General features: G+C 39.0%; 1 protein-coding gene across 1 annotated transcript in view; it reads right to left on the reverse strand.

Moving 5' to 3' along the window:
* CRPPA (CDP-L-ribitol pyrophosphorylase A) overlaps window positions 1-26,393 on the reverse strand; it is an 818,587-nt gene that overhangs the window by 456,977 nt on the left and 335,217 nt on the right. Inside the window, exon 6 of the mRNA XM_053714116.1 lies at window positions 5,347-5,444. Within this exon, the coding sequence (XP_053570091.1) occupies window positions 5,347-5,444 (98 nt within the window). The remainder of the gene's footprint in view (window positions 1-5,346; window positions 5,445-26,393) is intronic.

Below are 26,393 nucleotides of genomic sequence, written 5' to 3' on the forward strand. Positions count from 1 at the left end.
GTTAATGCTTTGTTGACTATGGCGGATCAAATTTGCGTCTAATTTGACGTGGAATTCCAGCATATTATCAGTTGAAGCATTGATAAATCGGCCCCAATGGGGAATACATGAACATGGTTGCGATATTCGAAGTTCAACTTTTTGTGCACATTGGGCTAGTGTGCAAACGAAAACTTTTTACTTTCAACTTGTAATACGCGTGCCAAAAGCTTACTGCTACTGGAGTTAACGCACAAGTTAAAAAGTTAAAAGTCAGGAGAAAAGATATATTAGCTCTTTCAAAGATAAATACTCAACAAAAGACACACTGGACTGAATCACCCCACATAAGATTAAGACAGCCTTATATTCCACTTGTGAAACAGCCTCCTATTAAAAAAAAAAGAGGTGTGGCTATTCTCATAAGGAATGACGTAAAGTACTCACATATCTTTATTGATAAAGACACAGAAGGCAGGTTCCTAATCATAGTATGCTATTTAGATGACACGCTATATACACTAGTTAATGTTTACGCCCCTAATACCCACCAGCGAAAGTTGATCAGGTTAAAAGAGGATCCCTACTTGTGGGAGGTGATTTTATTTCTATTTGGGATCCCATGCTAGATAAACAGTCCTCTATTACGCTGAGCTCTGATTCGAGGGTATCTCTCCCATCCAGAAGATTTCATAACCTGTTGATGGAGTAAAATCTCTTTGATATATGGCGCTGCCTTCACACGACTGAAAAAGATTACACTTTCTACTCCATGGTCCACCATACCTACTCCCGGATAGACTACATTTTTGCTGACTCCTGGACCCTTGATAGAACGGGAAGAGCAAATATCCTAGTCTGCCCTTGGTCGGATCACGACATGGTCACTATCATACTTAACAAACCACACACAGATGGCCCTGGGAGATCGTGGAGGCTAGCTGATCATCTAATCAAAAACCCCTGGACCCAGCAGACAACTGCCGACTTGTAAGAATTCTTCAAGTTAAATGACAATAGACAGACCTCAGACGCTACTCTATGGGCTACTATGAAGGCCTTCATGAGAGGGACCTTTATAAAGAGAGAGGCACAACTCAGACAAAAAAGAGGTGCTACCCTAACACAACTGTTTGGGACCCTGAGGACCCTGGAACAGAAAAACAAACTCCATCCTGACCCTTTACTGGCTTCCAGTATAGGACAGATATGCGCAGAAATTACGGCCAAAGAGACGTTGCGAGTTCAGGAGTCTATTTTGAGATTCTGGAAACTGTTCTATTACCAGGGCAATAGGGCAGATAGGCTATTAGCCATCAAACTTAGAGCCAGGACAAGGTCTACGCGGATCCAGAAAATCCAATATTCTGACAATACTTTCCATGCCCCTAGGGATATTGGAGATGCCTTTATGTCCTATTATAATAGGCTATATAATCTGGATACCTGCCCAAATACCCCTAAGGAGGACCCCCAAGGGATTACTGCATTCCTAAAATCCCTTAACCTCCCACGACTAGATGACGAGCAGACTGAACATATTTCTGACCCCTTCACCCCCACCAAAATTAAATGAGCCATCAGATCACTTAAGATACATAAAGCTCCTGGCCCTGATGGGTTCACCCCCATATTCTTTAAAACGTTCACAGGTATTCTTATTCCCTAGCTGGGGAGATTATTCTCAGAGGCCACTAAGACGGGGTCCCTACCAGAGGAGTTCTTAGAAGCCTCCATACTGACTATCCCGAAAGAGGGTAAGGACTCCTCCCTATGTCAAAGCTACCGACCTATCTCACTCATTAACCTAGACGTTAAGATTTATGTTAAGATACTAGCCAATAGGCTTGGCCCCCTACTCCCCAGTGTGATTCATAGAGACCAGGTGGGTTTTGTTACCAACCAACAGGGCACAGATAGTACACGACGGCTGCTCAACATATTCTCAGAAGTCAATAGCTCCCACAGGCCCCTGCTCACCCTGTCTTTCGATGTCGAGAAGGCGTTTGACAGGGTGCGCTGGGAGTACCTGACTGCAGTATTAGAGGTGGTGGACTTGCCAGACGGGTTTAGACAGGCAGTTAGAGCACTGTATTCTCACCCGACAGCCAGGGTAAGAGGCTTGGGATTTTGTTCCCGGTCCTTTGCCCTTAAAAATGGTACCCAACAGGGGTGCCCGCTCTCCCCTCTCCTCTTTGTTCTGGCTATAGAACCGCTGGCAACCGCCATCCGGGCACACACAGGGATTAGGGGTGTATACATACAGGGGACCTACCAGAAACTAAGCTTGTTCGCGGACGACTTGACAGTTTTCCTGACTGACCCAGAATGCTCACTTCCCTGCCTCCTATACTTCTTTGACCTCTTTGGACAGCTCTCTTTTTATAAGCTGAATGTGACTAAGACTGAAGCTTACCCATTGCACCTCTCGACAGCCCAACTACAGACCCTACAGGCTAAATATCAATTTAAATGGAACCCCAATGGGATCAAACACTTAAGCGTTTTCTTTCTCATGACTTAAAGAAGGTAGTAGAGACCAACCACAACCACTTCCTACAGACCCTCAAACAGACGATAACGCTCCCCAGATATAAGGAGATATCTTGGATGGGTAGAATTTCTGCTTTCAAAATTATGCTCCTGCCGAAACTCACATACATTTATAGGTGCTTTCCCAAATATATACCTAGATACTTACCAATCCATTCTGAATAAATATGTCTGGGCGGACTCGCGCCATCATATAGCGAGTAGAATACTGCACGCTCCAATTGATAAAGGAGGCCTAGAACTCCCTAACCTCAAATTATACTACGAGGCAGCCATGTTCACCCACATATCGGGATGGGGCCCTTCTAGGGAACCACCTAGATAGTATGACATAAAACAAGCCTCGCTCCCCAATGGTAGCTTCCTCTCTGACCTGATATGGATACCCCAACACTGCAAGACCCTTCCCTCCCCTTCTAATGCAATTATTAGACACTGCCTACACCACTCCACAATGGTTGCCCCGCACCCCTCCCACAATATACAGGGTCTTCTCAAAGGCCTCCCTGACTCCAAAGCCACGGGGTGGGCCTCCCTAAATGTAACTACTATACGTGGCTTTTATGTAAAGAATACTTGGGCTTCCTACCCCCAACTGCTTTTGCAGTATGCAGTCCCGCAGAAAATGCATTTTGAGGTGGTCCGCTTCCGATCACTGCAGCATAGCTGGAGTTTCTTTAAAACTCGGCCATGCATTAACACACCGTGGGAGTCGCGTTGGATAACGGGGTTGCAAGGGCATAAACCACTTACGACACATTACTAATGTCTCCTACATTGCCCTACCTTACAAAAAAACACACAATATTTTGGCATGGGAGAGAGACCTAGACAGAGTACTAGATACTGAGATTTGGACGAGAGCCATCGCTGATACGAGGAAGGCGATCCACTGTTTTACTCTTTTTGAGTTATATTATAAATTGCTTACAAGATGGCATTGGGTCCCCAGTAGACTGCACAAAATTTCACCCACCACCCGAGATAGATGCTGGAGAGGATGTGGCCAAAAGAGAAATGACCTCCACATCTGGTGGGGATGCCCAGAAATACGTAAATTGTGGTCTAAAGTCCTCACTATATTCTGGCACCTTTGCCAAACTACCAACAAGGGCCCCGAAAACTACTTACTCCACTTGGATATCCCTAAACTACCTAAACCCCGAAAACACCTCTTAATTTATCTCTTGATGTCCACTAAATTAGCTATCACGCGATACTGGAAACAACAGACTGCCCCTCCTATAGATAAGGTAGTAGAGATCCTCTCCAACATTAGGACAATGGAGGAAGCTGTATACCTCAATAGAGGAATTATAGACCTACACACAGACATCTGGTCTCCATTGGACGCTCTCCACAGGATGTAGCTATTAGAACTTAACTATCAATATCCGCCTGCAACTCCCCTTTCCCCTCCCTTTCTCTTCCTACCCCCTTTTTCTCTCCTTGTCCTCTTTTTCTCTCTCTTCTTACTCTTCTTGTTTCTTATGATGTGATAACAGGGTTTTCATGTTTTCTCTCCATGTTCTTTGAATGTTTTTAACAAATGGAAAAAAAATAAAAAAAATTATGAGGTACAAAAAGTGTCATGGATCCTTCTTGGAGGTGAAATGAGGGTTCCTATGTAAGATGTTATTTCTCCAACACTTCTGCCTACTATGTAAAATGGAAAGAAATACCTATGTACATCTTACTTCTGTAACTCTGTTTGAGATAATCTCAATAAAAGATGATTGTTAAAAAAAAAAAGATAAATACTCAGCAATTGTCAAGACTAGTAGACTAGTCAAAATGTCCTGCTTTAAGTTTCAATGTTTCATGTAGAGTATTGATTATCTACACGTCTAATTGCAATGCATACCACTAGCATAGTTGCCCACATATTTAAGTCCACATACATTAAAGACATATGTTGATTATTTGTATAACATACCATATTGTTCACACTTGTAATCAATTGTCTAATACACAACATTGCATGCACTTACATTATATTAATTCATATTTACTATTTCACTATACTATATATATGCTGAATGTAAATAGAAAACGTTATTGTTTCTCCAATTCATTTCAAATTAACATCCAAATATGTCTAAACCAGAAGATGCCTAGTGTTGTAGATTAAAGAGCCAATAAACCTTGGATTGATCCAACTTATTTTTCTACCCCCCCCCCCTTTTTCTGTGCCTAAGTAATGTATAAAATATTTACCCTGCACACTCAATAGATTTGTATCAATAAATGGGTAGTGTCACAATCTTTTTATGATCATATCAGCATTTTTCTCTTCATTGTTACAGTTGCTTTTTGATTAATAAACTGGCCTCTAGGAATTGCTTTGAAAAGATGCCTGGATGGAAAGGATCAAAGATCTCGCTTCCAGCTATACCCTTTATATTTAACATGTGCAGGGTTCTTCCGGATGCAGAAACATTGCAATGTAATGCTTAAACTGTGATTTCAAGCTGACAAATCTGTTATCATCAGGCCCTTAAAGTATCTCATCTATGTTGACTGCAACAGTCTCTTCTCTAAACCAACCATTCTACTGTTAGGTATGCAGACTTAGGATCTTATTTAAATGTCTTCAAAAACACTTTTCTACATCAAAAAATGCAAACATTTCCAAATTTAAAAGTGCTTCATGTAAAGGACTCTAATCCATGTATTAAAAATATTCTAATTACATCCATGTATTCTTAAAATGTAATGGATTATTGAACTACAATAAAATGCATGCCAAGATAATTCTGCTACTTTTTTTATACAAACTGAAATATAGCTTAAAAAATAGAGGTTATAACTTACCTTCACATGCGTTTTTAAATTTTCATGAAGCAAAAAACCAACCTGGATTGCCTCTTCTTTTGTATTTGTAACTATGCACAAATGTTGAGATATGTGTTCTGTGAACAAAATAAATAAAAACATGAATGAATGAATGAATGAATGAATGAATGAATCAATAAATAGCTTTGGTGTTTTTTTTTTGTTTTTTTTTCATATTTCAAACAGAATCTGCAATCCTGGAATACATTTGTCCCCAGTTTTTCACTTAGACATTTCCCATGTGAAATAGAAAATTCAAATGTTATGGTATCCAACTGTATAGAGTGAGCCTCTTACCAATGATACGTCATGATGTGGGTCTTCATTCCCACCCCCTTGAATGAACTGTAGTCACACGTTGTTTAATTTTGACACAACCCATTCGTGAGTACCATTGATCAAGCTAATACACATCAACTAAGAGAAATGTAAGGACAGATAGCGTAATCGTTTGCTGACTATAAAGCCCTATTATGAAACTGGCCCCAATTTGATCATTTGATTGGCACATGTAAATATAGTAGGCTCACAGTCATTGATGGATATCCGTGATTGCAGCTCATTTAATTTAATATAATTAGAGACACACCAGTTAAACAAAGGAAATGTTATGTTTTAATGTACATTGGATACCTGAGTTTTGTAAAGTTTGAAATATTGGGCTTTTAGTATTGTAAGTATTTTTTACACATGTGGGCAATGTTTTTATTATCACATTGTAACCATGGGAATGTTTTTTGGCACATTTTATGAGGTTGTGGGTGGGTCTTTGTGGTCTATTTAAACTTGTTTGTTTGGGTAACTCTTGTTTGGTCTGAGAAAGGGGTTACATACCCCAAAACATCACCAGTATGGATTAAAAGTTGATTTGCTGTGTTTTTAAAAATCCAGTGAGTGCAATCTTTTTTTGCAATTTATTAAGTTTTTTGGATCTGGCACCCTAGTCGCTGACACTGTGGAGTGAAGATACCCTCCATCTTTAAAAAAAAAAAATATATATATATATATATATATATATATAATGTATATACACATACACTGTATGTATATATATATATATATATATATATATATATATATATATATATTATGACATCTTAAATAGACTACAAGTGAAATAATCAGCTGATCAGCAACCATGGTATTGGTTATTAACCTGCTCTCACCCATTAGCTGATTATTTCGCCTATACTCTAATTTCAAAAGCGGACCTGTTGGGGGTACTTGAGGAATGGAGTTGAGAAAAATTGCAGTAGAAGAATCAAAACTGTTCTACTACTGGCACAGGCCACAATTGTTTTCTACTGTCTGTTAGACTGATTATATTATATGAAAGATTCAGTAGAGTAGTGGACCATGAAAGCAGTGTAGGAAACATATGACAGCAGCTGGATTAATAAGATTTTGGAGCATTATATTTGGTAATTACTGTGAGTAGCAGCTTGATAGAGAACAAGAAAATAATGTGGATGGAACTCCAGTCCTCATCAAAATACATATCACTTGAAACTGGTTGCAGATTGTGACCTCCTTAGACAGCAATGAAATGGCATCACATCCCACACACACATTAAAAACAGGCACAAGAAAGCCCTAATTTGAACCATAAATGTACTCCCTTTTTAATTCAGGGGTCTATTAGTATTTTATGTTAGATGGTTGTTAAAGTTGCTATACAGATTTAGCATAATTTGGGGCAAACCATAAAATAAAATAGCTTACAAAATGTCATAACCTTGAGATCTGAAAAAGAAGACAGGAGTATTCAAGTAAGTGGTTTTATGACCCTATAGCGATTACTTGGCAGCAATCACACAAAGCATATTTTTTGCATGTCAGGGCTTACAGATCCTGGTTTGATTAATTAAATTTATAAAGCCTAGTTGTCATAGTAACAAAGATATTTTGATGTGTATTACATTTACCAGTGAATACAAAAAGTTTTTTTAGTCACCAGGTGAAAAGAACCTAAACATAACAATGCTACATATAAAAGCTAATAAAGAAAATTAAATTGGATCACCTAGTTTGGGTTTGTAAAAAAAGTTTTTTGTATTCCAAATCAGCTGACAAATAAAGCGTATTATGGAAATATACATTCACAAAAAACTAAAGGTGCATTTGAGTATATATATGTCACAGTTAAAGTGCAGAAATCAGTTAATGTACACATTACCTAGCTAATCTGCAGATTAACTAGGTTGATCCGTTAAAGTGCAGAAAAATTGTTTCATTTCTCAAATTACCTAGGTAATTTGCAAATTACCAAGATAATCTGCACATTACCTACTAAGCACTAGTTAAAGTGCAAAAAATGCACTTTAGAGGTAACATATATATAAACTAAAGGGAGTCCCATGGTTTTTCCTATGATAATCAGTTCATATCACTTTTTTTAGAGAGCCTGGGGCACTTTCTTCTGAAAATGGAGGTAAAAACAAAATCTTAAAGGGCAGTGCGGCGCACTTTATGCATCATTCATTGCCCAGACACACTTCAACTTCTTAACAAGTTTATAGTAGTTTTCCCAAGGGTATAACAACTGCTCTCATTCTGTTTTTGCATTTATTAGCATCTTGGCCTCTACACTTCTAAGCATTGTATATTTCCCATTCTGCATTCTGAATTGTTACAGAATCGACTTCCCTGCAACCCATTGTGGAATTATGCAATGAGCCCAAATAAATGTAAGAACCTCGTACTGAGAATGTGAAATATCTGCCATTCTAGCTGTAATGTATCTGTGATAATACATTTGAAAAACAAATAATACACTTTCAAGCACTTTAGCTTTTTAGAAAAGTTTGTTTCTCTCATGTAAACTGTTTATTGAAAAAGAAGCCAAAGAATGTTCCAATTTCGGCCGAGGGCAGATATGCTCCAGAGTGCTCTGTTCTAATCAGAGCCTCGGGCGCCGCAACTGCTTTTGGGAACCGTACCATATGTCACAGCCCGCACGTCTTGAAATTCTCTGTCTGGGAAATTATCTATCAACCTATCTATCTATCTATCTATCTATCTATCTATCTATCGAATCTATAATAAATAGATAGATTCAATAGATAATTTCCCAGACAGAGAATTTCAAGATGTGCGGGCTGTGACCCATGGTAAGGTTCCCAGAGGCAGTTGCGGCGCCCGAGGCTCTGATTAGAACAGAGCACTCTGGAGCGTATCTGCCCTCGGCCGAAATCGGAACATTCTTCGGCTTCTTTTTCAATAAACAGTTTACATGAGAGAAACAAAAAAAATCCAACTTCAACTACACGGAAGCCGTTAATGTGCACATTACCTAGGTGATAAGAACAGAGCACTCTGGAGCGTATATGCCCTCGGCCGAAATCGGAACATTCTTCAGCTTCCTTTTTCAATAAACAGTTTACATGAGAGAAACAAACTTTTCCAACTTTAACTACACGGAAGCAGTTAATGTGCACATTACCTAGGTAAAGTGCAGATTCTGCACTTTAACTGAGCAAATCAGTTAATCTGCAGATTAGCTAGGTAATGTGCACATTAACTGTTTATGCTCTTTAAAGGGACAGTATACACTCATTTTCATATAACTGCATGTAATAGACACTACTATAAAGAATAATATGCACAGATACTGATATAAAAATCCAGTATAAAACTGTTTAAAAACTTACTTAGAAGCTGTCACTTTGGCTCTGTTGAAAAGGTAGCTGGAAAGCCCACTGCAAGTGGCAAATAAGACACTCCCCCCTCCCCCTTCTTTTGCATATGAAAAGACCCTTTACACAAACAGGAGCAAGCTGGAGTAGGTAGTCGAGCGTATTCACATAAAACTTTGGGGCTTGGTTAGGAGTCTGAAAATCAGAGCAATGTTATTTAAAAATAAGCAAAACTATACATTAATTAAAAAAAAAAAACTTTATGGGCTATATAAATAGATTATCTACAAAACATTTATGCAAAGAAAAAATGAGTGTATAATGTCCCTTTAACTGTAACATATACAAGGCACACACAGTATTTAAAGATAAACATGCAGTAACAAACATCTCTAACATTTTAAAAAAAAAATATTAATTGGGCAAAAGAGCTATGTTCACTTTAGGCACTGTCCTACAAAATGTCGAACTAAGGGCGATGCCCACCCAAAATGCCCTTTTCAGGGCAATTATTAGAGTAGTTTTTTTTAGATAGGGTTTTATTGGGGGGGGGGTACTTTTAATGTAGAATGGGGTTGTATTTATTTATTTTATTTTTTTTAGAAAGCGGTGTTAGGCATAACTTTGATTTTTATTTTATATTAATGCTTTTTTTGTTTTGGTAAAAAAAAATGTGTGTGTTATTTTATTGTTTATTTATAGTGTTAGCTTTAAGGTCTGAGGGTTAGTGTGTTTAAAAGTGTATGCATAGTTTGTGTTGGGGGGTCTTATTGCGATGGGGGTTGTGGTAGTTTAGGGGTTAATAGTTTAGGATGCTTATTGGGATGGGGAGTTGTGGCAGATTAGGGTTTAATAGGTTAGGGGTCTTATTGTGGTGGGTGTTGTAGCGGTTTAGGGTTAATAGATTAGGGATGGTTAGGTCTTTAGGTTACAGCAGATTCGGGGTTAATAGTTTAGTGTAGCATTGCATTTATATACAATTTAAAAATGATATGCATTGTCATATATTGAATATAATTTAAAATATAGTTATTTAAGTTTGTTAATTTTATTATTTTAAATAATATATGTTTAAAATAAAATAAACAGGCAAAACGTTGTATATAACTGTAGCGACTTAGCTCCTATATTCACAAAAGGGAGGTTTTTTTTTGTATACTTTAGTAGTCAGGTAGACTGCAGACATGGCATAGGTGTAGGTGTTCAGTTAGAGTTAGCTGGGCGTTACAGGGGGAATATAGGGAAGACATGACGTAGGTGTAGCTGGGCGTTCCAGGGGAGTGTAGCTAAGACATAATGTAGGTGTAGGCGGTATTGGGGAGTTAAAAATCCACAAAGAAGTAGCGCACGGACAGCAGAGGATAAAGTAAAAGGTCCAATTTAATAGAAACAGTTTAAAAAAAATCAGGGGTCAGTACATACTAAAAAAATCCATGACAGATGAGCAAACAGGAGCAAAGCGCCTCGCAGACACGTCCTGTAGCTGCACAAGCATTGGATACACAGGGACATCGCTCCCGCCCACTCTCTATTGCGCTACACGCTGCACGCCGAGGGACATCGAGAGAGACCGTTGACAGTGCTCCAAACAGGCAAGAAAAAACTTCTGTATATATTAGGTATTGGGGAATTAGCTGGGCGTTTCAGGGGGAGTATAGCTTAAGTATGACGTAGGTGTAGGCGTTCTGTGGGAGTTAACTGGTGTCCAGGGGAGTAACCTGCACTTTGATTGGGATACATCGCCAGCAGCGCAATATATTGCAATCTTGCAATCTCTGAATTACAGGTTATGAGTAGGGTGTCATCCATGTTTGTCTCACCACTAAAAAGGTTTCCAGCATGAGGCAGGTATTGCAGGTTTAGGGAAAGTAAGGTCACACAGGCATTATTTAAAGTGTTCCAACAAAGTAACCTTGTTTTGTTTCAGTGAACACACTCTCTGTGCTGTGTAGAAACACTTCAAATAAGTACAACGCCCCTCTCCACAAACACCCACGGAATGTGTCGACAAGTGGCAAGTTCGGCTATGTTTTCATGACAATGCTCCCCAATATATCTTATCACTTCGCCACTCGCCGGCACTTTGCAGGTCTACCCCCTTTTTTTCAATATAGCAGGGCTTTGTAAAGAATAAAAGAAGAATCTGGCAAAAAGAAAGGCTTATGAATCAATACCAAAGCTAGATGACACAGATGATAAGGGAGGGACAAGACAGGGAACCTAAATGGAAGGCACCACTGCTTGAAGAACCTTTCTCCCAAAAGAAGTCTCAGCCAAGGCAAAAGTATCAAACTTATAGAATTTAGAAAAAGTGTGTAGAGAGGACCAAGTTGCAGCCTTGCAAATCTGTTCCACAGAAGCTTAATTTTTGAATGCCCAGGAAGAGGAAACATCCTTCGTGATTCTCTCAGGAGGCTGCTGTCCAGCAGTTTCATAGGCCAAACAAATTATACTCTTCAGCCACAAAGAAAGAGAAGTAGACGTAGCTTTCTGACCCTTGCGTTTCCCAGAGAAAACAACAAACAAAGCAGAAGACTGGCGAAAATCCTTAGTCGCCTGTAAATAGTATTTTAACGCAGGCACCACAGCCAGGTTGTGCAGCAGACACTCTTTATGAGAAGAAGGGTTAGGACACAAAGAAGGAACAACGATTTCTTGATTAATGTTCCTATCCAAAATCACTTTAGGGAGGAAACCTAACTTAGTACGCAGAACTACCTTATCCGAATGAAAAATAAGTTAAGAAGATTCATTTACTGCAATGCCAAGAGATCTAAAATTCTACGAGCAGAAGAAATTGCAACAAGAAACAAAACTTTCCAAGATAATCTCTTAATATCTAAGGAATGCATAGGCTCAAATGGAGCCTGCTGAAGAACTCTAAGAACCAAGTTAAGACTCCAGGGAGGAGTAACAGATTTGAACACAGGCCTGATTCTGACCAAGGCCTGACAGAAGAATTCTACATCTGGCACATCTGCCAGTTGCTTATGCAAAAATATAGATAAGGCAGAAATTTGACCCTTCAAGGTGCTAGCAGATAATCCCTTCTCCAGACCTTCCAGGAGAAAAGACAAAATCCTAGGAATCCAAACGCTACTCCAAGAGTAACCTCTAGATTCACACCAATACAGATATCTACGCCATATACTAAAGTATATCTTTCTGGTAACAGGTTTACGAGCCTGAATCATGGTCTCAATGAACGACTCAGAAAAACTACGCTTAGATAAAATTAAGCGTTCAATCTCCAAGCAGTCAGCTTCAGAGAAACAAGATTTGGATGAAGGAAGGGCCCTTGAAGTAAAAGGTCCTTCCTCAGTGGAAGTCTCCAAGGTGGGAGAGATGACATCTCCACTAGGTCTGCATACCAGATCCTGCAAGGCCACGCCGGTACAATGAGGATCACCGATGCCCTCTCCTGTTTGATTCGAGCAATGACACGAGGAAGTAGAGCAAATGGAGGAAACAGGTATGCTAGACTGAAATCCCATGGAACTGCCAAGGCATCTATTAGTACAGCCTGAGGATCCCTTGACCTTAACCCTTACCTCAGAAGCTTGGCATTCTGTCGAGACGCCATGAGATCCAGCTCCGGCTGTCCCCAATTGAGAATCAAGTTGGAAAACATCTCCGGATGGAGTTCCCACTCCCCCGGGTGAAAAGTCTGTCTGCTCAGAAAATCCACTTCCCAACTGTCCAGTCCTGGAATTTGGTTCGCAGATAGACAGCAGTTGTGAGTCTCTGCCCACTGAATAATCTTGGCTACCTCTGTCATGGCCAAGGAACTCCAAGTTCCTCCTTGATGGTTGATGTAAGACACTGAAGTTATGTTGTCTGACTGAAAAGTGATAAACCGGGCTGAAGCTAACTGAGGCCAGGCCAGAAGAGCATTGAAGATTGCCCTCAGCTCTAGAATGTTTATGGGGAGAAAAGACTCCTCCCGAGTCCATGTCCCCTGAGCGTTTAATGAGCCCCAGACTGCTCCCAATCCCAGCAGGCTGGAGTCTGTTGTCACAATCACCCAGGTGGGTCTGCGAAAGCAAGTTCCGTGGGAGAGATGATCCAGAGAAAACCACCAAGGAAGAGAGTCTCTTGTCGCCTGATCCAGATGAATTCAAGGAGACAGATCTGCATAATCCCTGTTCCATTGTCTGAGCATGCATACCTGCAGAGGTCTGAGATGGAAACAGGCAAACGGAATGATGTCCATGGCAGCTACCATCAGACCGATCACCTCCATACATTGAGCCACAGACGGCCGAGGAGAGGACTGAAGGGCCAGACAAGAGTTGAGGATCTTTGATTTTCTGACCTCTGTCAGAAATATTCTCATTGATGAGGAATCTATTATGGTTCCCAGGAACACTACCATTGTAGCTGGAATCAAGGAACTCTTTCCCAAATTCACCTTCCATCCATGAGACCGTAGAAAATATAATAACATCTCTGTGTGAGAGTTTGCTTGTTGAAAGGAAGGCACCTGGACCAGAATGTCATACAGATAAGGCGCCACAGCAATGCCCCACAACCAGAGCACCGCCAACAGTGCTCCCAGGACCTTTGAGAAAATTCTGGGAGCTGTGGCAAGGCCGAATGGAAGAGCCACAAACTGGAAGTGTTTGTCTAGAAAGGCAAACCTCAGAAACTTGTGATGATCCCTGTGGATGGGAACATGTACTGTAGGTACACATCCTTTAAATCTACAGTTGTTATAAATTGACCCTCTTGAACCAAGGGAAAAATGGAACAAATAGTTTCCATCTTGAAGGACGGTACTCTGAGGAACTTGTTTAGACTTTTGAGATCTAAAATTCGTCTGAAGGTTCCCTCTTTTTTGGGAACCACAAACAGATTGGAGTAGATTCCCAGACCCTGTTCCTGCATTGGAACAGGAACTATCACTCCTAGGTCGGAAAGGTCCCAGACACATTGTAAGAACGCCTCTCTTTTTATCTGGTCTACAGATAACATTGAGAGCAGAAACCTGCCCCTAGGAGGAAAGGTCTTGAAATCTAGTTTGTATCCCTGGGACACAATATCCACCACCCATGGATCTGGCACATCCCGAACCCAGGCCTAAACGAAGAAAGAAAGTCTGCCCCCCACCAGATCCGGTCCTGGATCGGAGGCAGATCCTTCATGCTGACTTTGAGTCACTAACGGGCTTCTTAGATTGCTTTCCGTTGTTCCAAGACTGGTTGGACTTCCAGGAAGGCTTGGGCTGTTCCTGCTTTGTAGAGGGAGTGGAATTTCTACCCTTGAATTTCCGAAAGGAACGAAAATTACTCTGATGTCCCTTCTGCTTAATCCTATTATCCTGAGGGAGGAAATGACCCTTTCCTCCCATAATGTCTGAAATTATTTCAGCCAAGCCCGGCCCAAACAAGGTCTTACCCTTGTAGGGAATCGCCAAAAGCTTAGACTTAGACAACACATCCGCAGACCAGGATATCAACCATAAAGCTCTGTGAGCCAGTATTGCAAACCCAGAAATCTTTGCTCCCAACTTAATAACTTGAAGGGAAACATCCGTAATAAAGGAATTGGTCAACTTTAAGTCCTTGATCCTATCCTGGATATCTTCAGAGGGGTGTCTGTCTGAATAGAATCAGACAATGCATCAAACTAATATGCTGCTGCACTGGTGACGGTAGTAATACATACTGCAGGTTGCCATTGTAAACCCTGGTGTACATACATCTTTTTAAGTAACCCTTACAACTTCTTATCCATAGGATCCTTAAAAGAACAGCTATCCTCTATGGGGATAGTGGTTTTCTTAGCCAAAGTGGAAATTGCCCGCTAGACCTTAGGAACCTTCTGCCAAGACTCATTCATATAGTCAGCTATTGGAAACATCTTCTTAAAAATTGGTGATGGAGAAAAGGGAATACCAGGTCTCTCCCATTCCTGAGCAATAATCTCTGTAGCCCGGTCTAGTACAGGAAAAACCTTCACTGTGGAAGGTACATCAAAGTATTTATTTAGCTTACTAGACTTCAAGGATTGACTACGACCGTCATGTCGGAGTCATCCAAAGTGGCCAAAATCTCCTTAAGTAACAAACGGAGGTGTTCTAGCTTAAACCTGAAAGATACAACTTCAGCATCAGAAGAAGGAATTACACTATCCGAGTCTGATATTTCACCCTCAGATGCTACTAAAGTATCTTCCTCCTAAGAGTTCTGGGAGGGAACATTCGGAATAGCCACGACTGTGTCAGAAACCTTACTCCCTGACTCTTTATATTTCCTCTTGTGCTTTCCCTGCAGCATGGGAAAAGCAGACATCGCATCAGTTACCACAGAGGATATGTGAGTAGCAATGTCTTGCAAAGTAACTCCAACCGGAGTGTGAGAGGAAGCGCAGGGCACTGCATGTGGGGACGATAATGTTTGGGACACTTGAGGATAAAGCTGCGGCATATCTTGAACAGAAGACCCCTGAACAGCATCTTCCTTAGATAATTATGGCTCAGAATCAAAAAGTCTATCCCTGTACTGTAATGTTCTCTCAATACATGAAGAACAGAAAGGGATTGGTGGTTCAACATTGGAATCAAAACACAAGCTATATGTAAAGTTTTGCAGGGCCTCTTGATCTATCTTTACCCCCAAATTAAATAAAAATGTCCTTATTTAATTTTAAAGCAATAAACAAAAAAACGCTACTGTCTCTTTAAATAATAAAAGGAAAGTTTATATTAAAAAAAAACGCAACCGCAAAGCAGCTGCTCACACACAACCTCAGACAGCCTCTTCACCTCAGCACTCTTTGCTGAGGTCAATGTATAAACAAGGCTCAGCGCTGAAAGTAATCACACAAAGCAGCTATATGAAAATAAGGAATCCCTTACTCCTTAATAAACTAAATTGGGGGAGATAATCACACTGACTGCAGTGAACTGCAGGCAAGTGATTAGGTACAGCTGCGCTGTCACAAAGACAACTAACTGGGTGTAGTATACAGGCTAATAAGCAGTCCCCAATGGGTAGTGGTTCACTATATGGATATGAATTAATTGACTTTTAATACATATGATAAATAAAATAATAAAAGAACACAACAATTTCAGCACAATAATAAAAGCAATTGCATCAGCGAGAATTTTTTTATACAACAATCTAACAATTCATTGCATAAAAATTCATTACATAAAAATATATTGCATAAAAATAAATGGTGGCAAGTGTAATGCAGATCAAGATATTGCTTGGTTTAAAAAGTCTTTGTGGACATGCAAAGCAGAGACTTTTTAGTAAGCAAAGGAAGCGTCTTTTTCAAGCATAAGGTTGTCTTGATTAGTCTTTGTTAATACTTGGCTTGTAAAGCTGGAGAGCTGCAAAAACTGCAGAGGGATGGATACACTGTAATCCCTTAGAAGGTGCCGTACAGACTGATGTCATCTGGAGAGATCTATTATCGGCAACCGGTGTAAGTATTAGTAAGCCATTTGAACCTTATTTCTGTTTAAAAAGATCTCGTTTGTCCTTTTTCTCGTCCACCCTCTGCAGTTTTTGCAGCTCTCCAGCTTTACAAGCCAAGTATTAACAAAGACTAATCAAGACAACTTTATGCTTGAAAAAGACGCTTTCTTTGCTTACTAAAAAGTCTCTGCTTTGCATGTCCACAAAGACTTTTTAAACCGAGCAATATTTGTTCTTATCTTGATCTGCATTACACTTGCCACCATTTATTTTTATGCAATATATTTTTATGTAATGAATTTTTATGCAATGAATTGTTAGATTGTTGTATAAAAAAATTCTCGCTGATGCAATTGCTTTTATTATTGTGCTGAAATTGTTGTGTTTTTTATTATTTTATTTATCATATGTATTAAAAGTCAATTAATTCATATCCATATAGTGAACCACTACCCATTGGGGACTGCTTATTAGCCTGTATACTACACACATTTAGTTGTCTTTGTGACAGCGCAGCTGTACCTAATCACTTGCCTGCAGTTCACTGCAGTCAGTTGATTATCTCCTCTAACTCTTTGCTGAGGTGCCTACCTGTCCTGCTGGAGAGTAAATAAGAGATTACAACGATCCGGACTCAGAGCTGCTCACACAGGCTACCGGCCGACAATATTCCTTGCTAGCAGAGCCGAAATAAACCCCTCTATACCGGATCGCACAAAAGGAGAAACCGGAAGTGCGCAACACTAACTTGCCGCCACAGAAAGCCCACCCTGCTAATCGTGGGGGTAACTAAACTGAACTCCTGGTCGCCATTAGCCTCCCTGTAGCCGTCACAAAAATAAAATGCACAAAAAACACAAACCACCAAATCCTGAATTAACCCGGAGCTGAGCCACATATAATGAGTTACACATACCAGCAGCAATATCAACAAATATGCTCAAGCCCCCAGTGCCTGCATAACTGCCATAATCCCATTAAGATAAAATAGGATTGATAATATAAAAGTCCCATACAGATTTAACTGTAAAAGTGCCATATTCTTCAAGAAAATAAAAATTAGGCACTTACCTTAATTCAACACTGCCCGGCAGCAGGGTAGCTCACTTGGTTTGAGAGGCACTCCTCCTCACATAGACCTGTGAAAAGCAAAGAAAGACTGAATAATCCTACTCAGGCTTTCAAGACAGGGCAGCAAAAAACTGTTTGGGAGGCGCAGTGAGGATTATACCCCACAAGTTCCCAATTGCTTAAAAGCCACCACTGCTCTACTGAAGAGACTGACATGGACTATGGCTAAAATCCAGAAAGAAGTAGAGCAAACATGCTCTACTTCAAAATAATAAAATCTTGATTGAAGAGTCTTCTTTCAGACACCTAAACTTTACCACCTCCTTGCTCTTAACGTAGGCAAAGAGAATGACTGGGATTGGAGGGAAGGGAGGTGATACTTAACAGCTTTGCTGTGGTACTCTTTGCCTCCTCAGGTCAGGAGTGATATTCCCAATATAGTAATTAGAGATGATCCGTGGACTCACCGTATCATTAGAAAGAAAACAGAAAACCATGTTAAATTCATTACAACATGCAATCCTAATTCCAGAGAAATTCTGAGAATTGTGAATGAGAATTAGCATATATTAAAATCAGACCCAATACTTTCCAAAGTTTTGGGAGATAGAGTACAGGTGGGTTACAGAAGAGCCAAAAATCTAAAAGACATGGTAAGCCCAAGTCACTTTAAAGGTCAAAAAACTAGATGTGCCTTAACCCATGACTCCTTTAAATGTGGAACAAGAAGCACATGTAGCTCATGATTAAGACCAAATAAATCACAGACAGATTTTGGAAATGCCATAAAATAAATGCACATATAAACTGTCATACCAAAGGAGTAATCTATGCTCTAAGATGTAAATCAGGACAAGCCTTCAGGAGCATTTAAGAAACATTAAAAATGCAGAAAAAGACCTCAAAGATGGTAAAAAGATTACCTCACTAACAAGACATTTTCTCCTCACTCATCATTCGCAACAATCTGAAGTCAAATGTTTTGGAATACAAAAAATAGAATTAGGAATCAGAGGAGGTAACTTAGAAAAAGAATTGCTCTGTGCAGAAAGCAAATGGATATTCCTTCTTAATACTGTCCAACCATATGGACTCAATAAACAAAACTATTTTGGTTCATTCTTGTAGATATTCAACTTTTGTCAGATAAGGCAGAAAAGGGACATTACACATAACCAAGAGTGAAAAGGTTCAATATAACAATACACAAGATCTATTTAGACTTCATAATAAGAAACTATAATAAAAATGAATGTACTATCAATTGTGGATAAGACAGAACAAATCATAGATAACCAAACTTAACTTCACATGTAAACTATGCTATAGTCATTTTGGAGGTATCAAAACATGATACATTTGATTTTCACAATAATACTTAAGTAGTATTAACCCCTTAATGACCGACGAAGTACGCCATACGTACTCAGAAAAAATACAGTTAACGCCTGAGGACGTATGGCATACGTCGTCGGTCTGGAAAGCAGCTGGAAGCGATCCTGATTGCTTCCAGCTGCTTTCCGGTTATTGCAGTGATGCCTCGATATCGAGGCATCCTGCAATAACCATTTTTACCCCTCCAGTGCACCGGACATCGATGGCCGCATTCGTTGGTGGGTGGGAGCTGAAGTGGGAGGTGGGTGGGAGCTGAAGTGGGAGGCGGGTGGGCGGATTGATAAGTTCTGAGTCTGAGGGGGGCAGGATTGGGGGCAGGGTCGCTGGGGGCGTGCACGGACGCGCGTGCACGGGGGGCGGCAGACGGGCGCGTGCATGGGGAGGGAGCGGGTGGGAACCGCTACACTACAGAAAAAAAAGTATTATATCTGGGAGAAAGGGGGGAGGGAATGCCTAAAAAAATAATCTAAGGGATCTGGTAGGGGGTGGGGGTTGGTCTTGGGGGGGAGCTACACTACAGACAAAAATAAAAAAAATATATCTATTATAGTGTAAACTGGGTACTGGCAGACAGCTGCCAGTACCCAAGATGGCTCCCAAGAAGGTAGAGGGGAGTTTAGAGAGCAGTTTAGGGGGGGGTCAGGGAGGTTGGGGGCTAAGGGGGGATACTACCCACGGCAGCATCTGTAAATATGCAAAGAAAAAAAAAGAAAGAAAAAAAGGATAGCTTTTATTTTAGTACTGGCAGACTTTCTTCCAGTACTTAAGATGGCGGGGACAATTGTGGGGTGGGGGAGGTAAGAGAGCTGTATGGGAGGGATCAGGGGGTGTGATGTGTTGGGTGGGAGGCTGATCTCTACACTAAAGCTAACATTAACCCTGCAAGCTCCCTACAAGCTACATAATTAACCCCTTCACTGCTAGCCATAATACACGTGTGATGCGCAGCGGTATTTAGCGGCCTTCTAAATACCAAAAAGCAACGCCAAAGCCATATATGTCTGCTATTTCTGAAGAAAGGGGATCCCAGAGAAGCATTTACAACCATTTGTGCCATAATTGCACAAGATGTTTGTAAATGATTTCAGTGAGAAACCTAAAATTTGGAAAAATGTAACGGTTTTTTTTTTTATTTGATCGCATTTGGCGGTGAAATGGTGGCATGAAATATACCAAAATGGGCCTAGATCAATACTTTGGGTTGTCTACTACTCTACACTAAAGCTAAAATTACCCCAAAAAGTTCCCTACATGCTCCCTAATTAACCCCTTCACTGCTGGGCATAATACACGTGTGGTGTGCAGTGGCATTTAGCGGCCTTCTAATTACCAAAAAGCAACGCCAAAGCCATATATGTCTGCTATTTCTGAACAAAGGTGATCCCAGAGAAAAATTTACAACCATTTATGCCATAATTGCACAAGCTGTTTGTAAATAATTTCAGTGAGAAACCTAAAGTTTGTGAAAAAAAGTGTGAAAAAGTGAACAATTTTTTTTTTATTTGATCGCATTTGGTGGTGAAATGGTGGCATGAAATATACCAAAATGGGCCTAGATCAATACTTTGGGATGTCTTCTAAAAAAAAATATATATATACATGTCAAGGGATATTCAGGGATTCCTGAAAGATATTAGTGTTCCAATGTAACTTGTGCTAATTTTGAAAATAAAATGGTTTGGAAATAGCAAAGTGCTACTTGTATTTATGGCCCTATAACTTGCAAAAAAAGCAAAGAACATGTAAACATTGGGTATTTCTAAACTCTGGACAAAATTTAGAAACTATTTAGCATGGGTGTTTTTTGGTGGTTGTAGATGTGTAACAGATTTTGGGGGTCAAAGTTAGAAAAAGTTAGTTTTTTCCATTTTTCCTCATATTTTATATTTTTTTTTTATAGTAAATGATAAGATATGATGAAAATAATGGTATCTTTAGAAAGTCCATTTAATGCCGAGAAAAATGGTATATAATATGTGTGAGTACAGTAAATGAGTAAGAGGAAAATTACAGCTAAACACAAACACCACAAAAATGTAAAAATAGCCTTGGTCCCAAACGGACAGAAAATAGAAAAGTGCTGTGGTCATTATGGGGTTAAATAAGAATTTTCTATATCAAGAGTCAAACAATTACCTACTTTCTATCACAACCACACAGATTTTTCCACCACACTTAGCAAACATTCCAACACGTTTATCCATAAAAATCACTCACACAAATTCCCAGAATTTCCCAAGTCACCATAATAATATGAAAGTATTCAAAATTCACTTATGAACACTTTCACAAAGTCACTATATTAATATACAAGTATACATATTTCAGTAATACACACTTAAGCAGCAGTTCATAGTATCATAACGTTCAATTTTAATTTAATGCACATATAATATACAGAATTATATTGTTCATTATGAACTTTATAAGTAATAAATATAAAATACCTTAAGAGACAAAAAGTAGTAAACATTAAATGACACCAAACACATGAAGTTTATTCGCTTTATTTTCTTTGTCCTAAAAATAGTACAGTTCATAACTTTAGTACATGTCCTATCAGGTGTTGAGATAATGGCCTCTAGTTATCAAGCCGTCAACCTCAAATACGCTGGAATACGTATTTGAGGCTGATTCGCCTAAGTTATCAAGCCCTACTGCCCGGCAAAAGTAGAATTTTGTGACGTAAGCTTCGATCCGCCGGACTCAGTCCCACACAGATCAATTCTTACGTCACTCCAGATGTTCCGAACGCAAGTTCGGCACAATCTGACTACTTTTGGTAGTTATCAAATTCCTACCAGGTACGCTCGGCACTTTTCCGGCCCAGCGTACCTGGTTTTCAATCCGCCGCCCTGGAGGCGGCGGATCCCATAGGAATCAATGGGAGTCTGACCATAGCGAAAGCTCATGTTCGCTGTTGCCCGACATCCCATTGATTCCTATGGGAGATGTCTGCACCTAACACCCTAACATGTACCCCGAGTCTAAACACCCCTAATCTGCCCCCCTACACCACCATTACCTATATTAAACATGTTAACCCCTAAACCGTCGCTCCCGGAGCCCACCGCCACTCTAATAAACTTATTAACCCCTAAACCGCCGGTCCCGGACCCCGCCGCAACTATAATAATTATATTAACCCCTAAACCGCCGCTCCCGGACCCCGCCGGAACTATAATAATTATATTAACCCCTAAACCGCCGCTCCCGGACCCCGCTGCCACCAATATAATACCTATTAACCCCTATCCTGCCCCCCCTACACCGCCACCACCTATAATAAAGTTATTAACCCCTATCATGCCCCCCCTACACCGCCGCAACCTATAATAAAATTATTAACCCCTAAACCTAAGTCTATCACTAACCCTAACACCCCCCTAACTTAAATATTAATTAAATAAATCTAAATAAATATAACTTATTAAATTAGTTATTCCTATTTAAAACTAAATACTTACCTATAAAATAAACCCTAATATAGCTACAATATTACTAATAATTATATTGTAGCTATTTTAGGATTTATTTTAATTTTACAGACAAATTTAAATTTATTTTAACTAGGTACAATAGTTATTAAATAGTTATTAACTATTTAATAGCTACCTAGATAAAATAAAGTCAAATTTACCTGTAAAATAAAAACTAACCTAAGTTACAATTACACCTAACTCTACACTATCATTAAATAAATTATTCCTTTTTTAAACTAAATACTTACCTGTAAAATAAACCCTAAGCTAGCTACAATGTAATTAATAATTACATTGTAGCTATCTTAGGATTTATATTTATTTTACGGGCAACTTTGTATTTATTTTAACTAGGTACAATAGTTATTAATTAGTTATTAACTATTTAATAACTACCTAGCTAAAATAAATACAAAATTACCTGTAACATAAATCCTAACCTAAGTTACAATTAAACCTAACACTACACTATCATTAAATAAATTAATTAACTACAAGTAGCTACAATTAAATACAATTAAATAAACTAACTAAAGTACAAAAAAAACCCACTAAATTACAGAAAATAAAAAAAGATTACAAGAATTTTAAACAAATTACACCTAATCTAAGCCCTTTAATAAAAAAATAATAATAAAAGTCCCCTATACTACATTACAAAGTAACCAGCTCTTTTACCAGCCCTTAAAAGGGCATGCCCCAAAGTAATCAGCTCTTTTGCCTTTAAAAAAATATACAACCCCCCCCCCAACATTAAAACCCACCACCCACATACCCCTACTCTAACCCACCCAAACCCCCCTTAAATAAACCTAACAGTACGCCCCTGAAGATCTCCCTACCTTGAATCGTGTTCACCCAGCCGGGCCGAAGTCATCATCCAAGGGGCGCTGAAGAGGTCTTCCATCCGATAGAAGTCTTCATCCAGGCGGCGTCTTCAATCTTCATCCATGCGGAGTGGAGCCATCTTCAAAGCAGCCGACACGGAGCCATCCTCTTCCACGGACGCCTACTCGCCGAATTAATATTCCTTTAAGTGACGTCAACCAAGATGGCGTCCCTCGAATTCCGATTGGCTGATAGGATTCTATCAGCCAATCGGAATTAAGGTAGGAAAAATCTGATTGGCTGATTCAATCAGCCAATCAGACTGAAGTTCAATCCGATTGGCTGATCCTTCAGCCCAGCTGGGTGAACACGACTCAAGGTAGGGAGATCTTCAGGGGGGGTAGTGTTAGGTTTATTTAAGGGGGGCTTGGGTGGGTTAGAATAGGGGTATGTGGGTGGTGGATTTTAATGTTGGGGGGTTGTATTTTTTTTAAAGGCAAAAAGAGCTGATTACTTTGGGACATGCCCCGCAAAAAGCCCTTTTAAGGGCTGGTAAAAGAGCTGGTTACTTTGTAATGTAGTATAGGGTAGGGACTTTTATTTTTTTTTTTAATTTTTTATTTTATTAGGGGGCTTAGATTAGGTGTGATTAGTTTAAAATTCTTGTAATCTTTTTTTATTTTCTGTAATGTAGTGGTTTTTTTTGTACTTTAGTTAGTTTATTTAATTGTAGCTACTTGTTAATTAATTTAATTTATTTAATGATAGTGTAGTGTTAGGTTTAATTGTAACTTAGGTTAAGATTTATTTTACAGGTAATTTTGTATTTATTTTATCTAGGTAGCTATTAAATAGTTAATAACTATTTAATAGCTATTGTACCTAGTTAAAATAAATACAAAGTTGCCTGTAAAATAAAAATAAATCCTAGAATAGCTACAATATAATTATTAGTAATATTGTAGCTATATTAGGGTTTATTTTATAGTTAAGTATTTAGTTTTAAATAGGAATAACTCATTTAATAAGAGTAATATTTATTTAGATTTATTTAATTAATATTTAAGTTAGGGGGGTGTTAGGGTTAGTGTTAGACTTAGGTTTAGGGGTTAATAATTTTATTATAGGTTGCGGCGGTGTAGGGGGGGCAGGATAGGGGTTAATAAATTTATTATAGGTGGCGACGGTATAGGGGGGCAGGATAGGGGTTAATAAATATTAAGTAGGTGGCGGCGGGGTCCGGGAGCGGTAGCAGCGGTTTAGGGGTTAATATATTTATTATAGTTGCGGCGGGGTCTAGGAGCGACGGTTTAGGGGTTAATAACTTTATTTAGTTGCGGGGGGCTCTGGGGGCGCCGGTATAGGGGGTAGAACAGTATAGTATAGTGTGAGTGCTTAGTGACAGCTTATCAATAAAGTCAAAAATGTCCTGACTTAGAAAATGAGCGAAATTCATAAAGACAAAAAATCACAGTCAATATAAGTGATTATCATAATCTCACTCAAGACAACAGTTATACTGTATATCCTATAATTGACCCCTATTTGCAAAATGTCAGTGATTCAAAGGAGATCCAAAATACCGATGTAACGATGATGAAGTCAAGAAGGTGGGCTGGGCTCAAAATGTCATAAAAAGAGGCCAATTTAGCGACGCTCGCGATGCCCTTTAAGAAAGCCATTTGGGAATTCCTGTATTTTAAAAAGCCGCCCTTTCCTGCTAACAGTGCATAATAAATTACTCAAACTTGTTGGTTAAATGATAAACTATAAGGGGGAAGTTATTTATTTACTTGGTGCTCACAATCCAATATATACGCTAGCAATATAGTTACTGGAGGGTGATAGTTATTTTACACAAACGATCTACAAATCACACAATATATGCTATGATTGCTTATTATATTAGTAACATAAAATAGTAACATAGTAGATGAGGTTGAATAAAGACCGAAGTACATCAAGTTCAACCTATACAAATCTAAAATATATACTAAAAGCTCCAGTTAAGCTTAAATAATCCCACTAAAAGGTGACCCATTTGAAACTAGCAATCATATCCATGAATTTTGTTTATAGACAGAAATGTATCCAAATAATTCTTAAATGTATCTAGGGTATTGGCATTCACTACCTCCTTTGGTAATGAGTTCCACACTTTTATTGCTCTTACAGTGAAAAAACGTTTCAGTTGCAGGAGATTAAATCTCCTTTCCTCCAACCTTAAATTGTGACCTCTGGTCACAAACAATTTTCTTGGAATAAACAGAGCTTCTGCCATCTCTGTATATGGGCCTTGAATATATTTATATAAAGTTTTATTACCAAATGTAGACCGTAACAAGAAACTTCCTAAGAACTCTCCACATTCATATTAAATAACATACTTGTCATACAACTTGTTACTAATAGAAGTGTGACAACATTTGTTACACTTTGTGTGTTTGTTAAAACAATACTTACAGCTGCCAATTATCCCAGGTTAAAAATAACAGCACTGGTGAAATTTGAGATTAAATATTTCTCTAACTGAACCTGGTGATTTAGCAACGCATATATATTAAGAACAGACACCAAATGTATTTTTTACTTACTTATCAGGAAGATTGTCTTTAATTTCTTCAATCTAACCATGGTCACTTATATCCATATTACGTGTATAAATTATAAATTCTTCCCCTCCTTTTGCATTCAAACCAACGCTATTTCAATAAAGATTGTAACAACTGCAGGGAACACAGTGTGTGTTTTTAACCTTAAATTTTCCCATTTAGTCTTTTAAGTACCTATGTATTAAAAGTTATGTTTTAACATTGATCCATACCCACCCTCTTCTTTTGAGGTTACCTAGTATTAATCACTAAATAACAGGCACAGAGTGTCTTGAGACTCTAGAGTGCTAGAAGTGTATACTTTTCTAGTAGGTTCTTTACCTTCTTTGTTTTCGCATTTGAATTAAATACACAGCACCATAACTCCTTATAGCTGATTCCTAACAATAGGATGTTGCTATTCCAGAGATTTTTAGAGTCTATATACAGAAATCAGTAGTGCCTTTGGTTTTCCTCTAAACTGAATTAAGGAGTTTTTTCATGTTTGGATGTCCTGGCATATGTGTTTCCAATACAATGTTTTTTTTCTATATGTATGAGCTTTAAAGTTATGAATAAATACGAATACACAGA

This window comes from Bombina bombina, chromosome 5 (assembly GCF_027579735.1).
Source record: "Bombina bombina isolate aBomBom1 chromosome 5, aBomBom1.pri, whole genome shotgun sequence".
Lineage (NCBI taxonomy): Eukaryota > Metazoa > Chordata > Amphibia > Anura > Bombinatoridae > Bombina > Bombina bombina.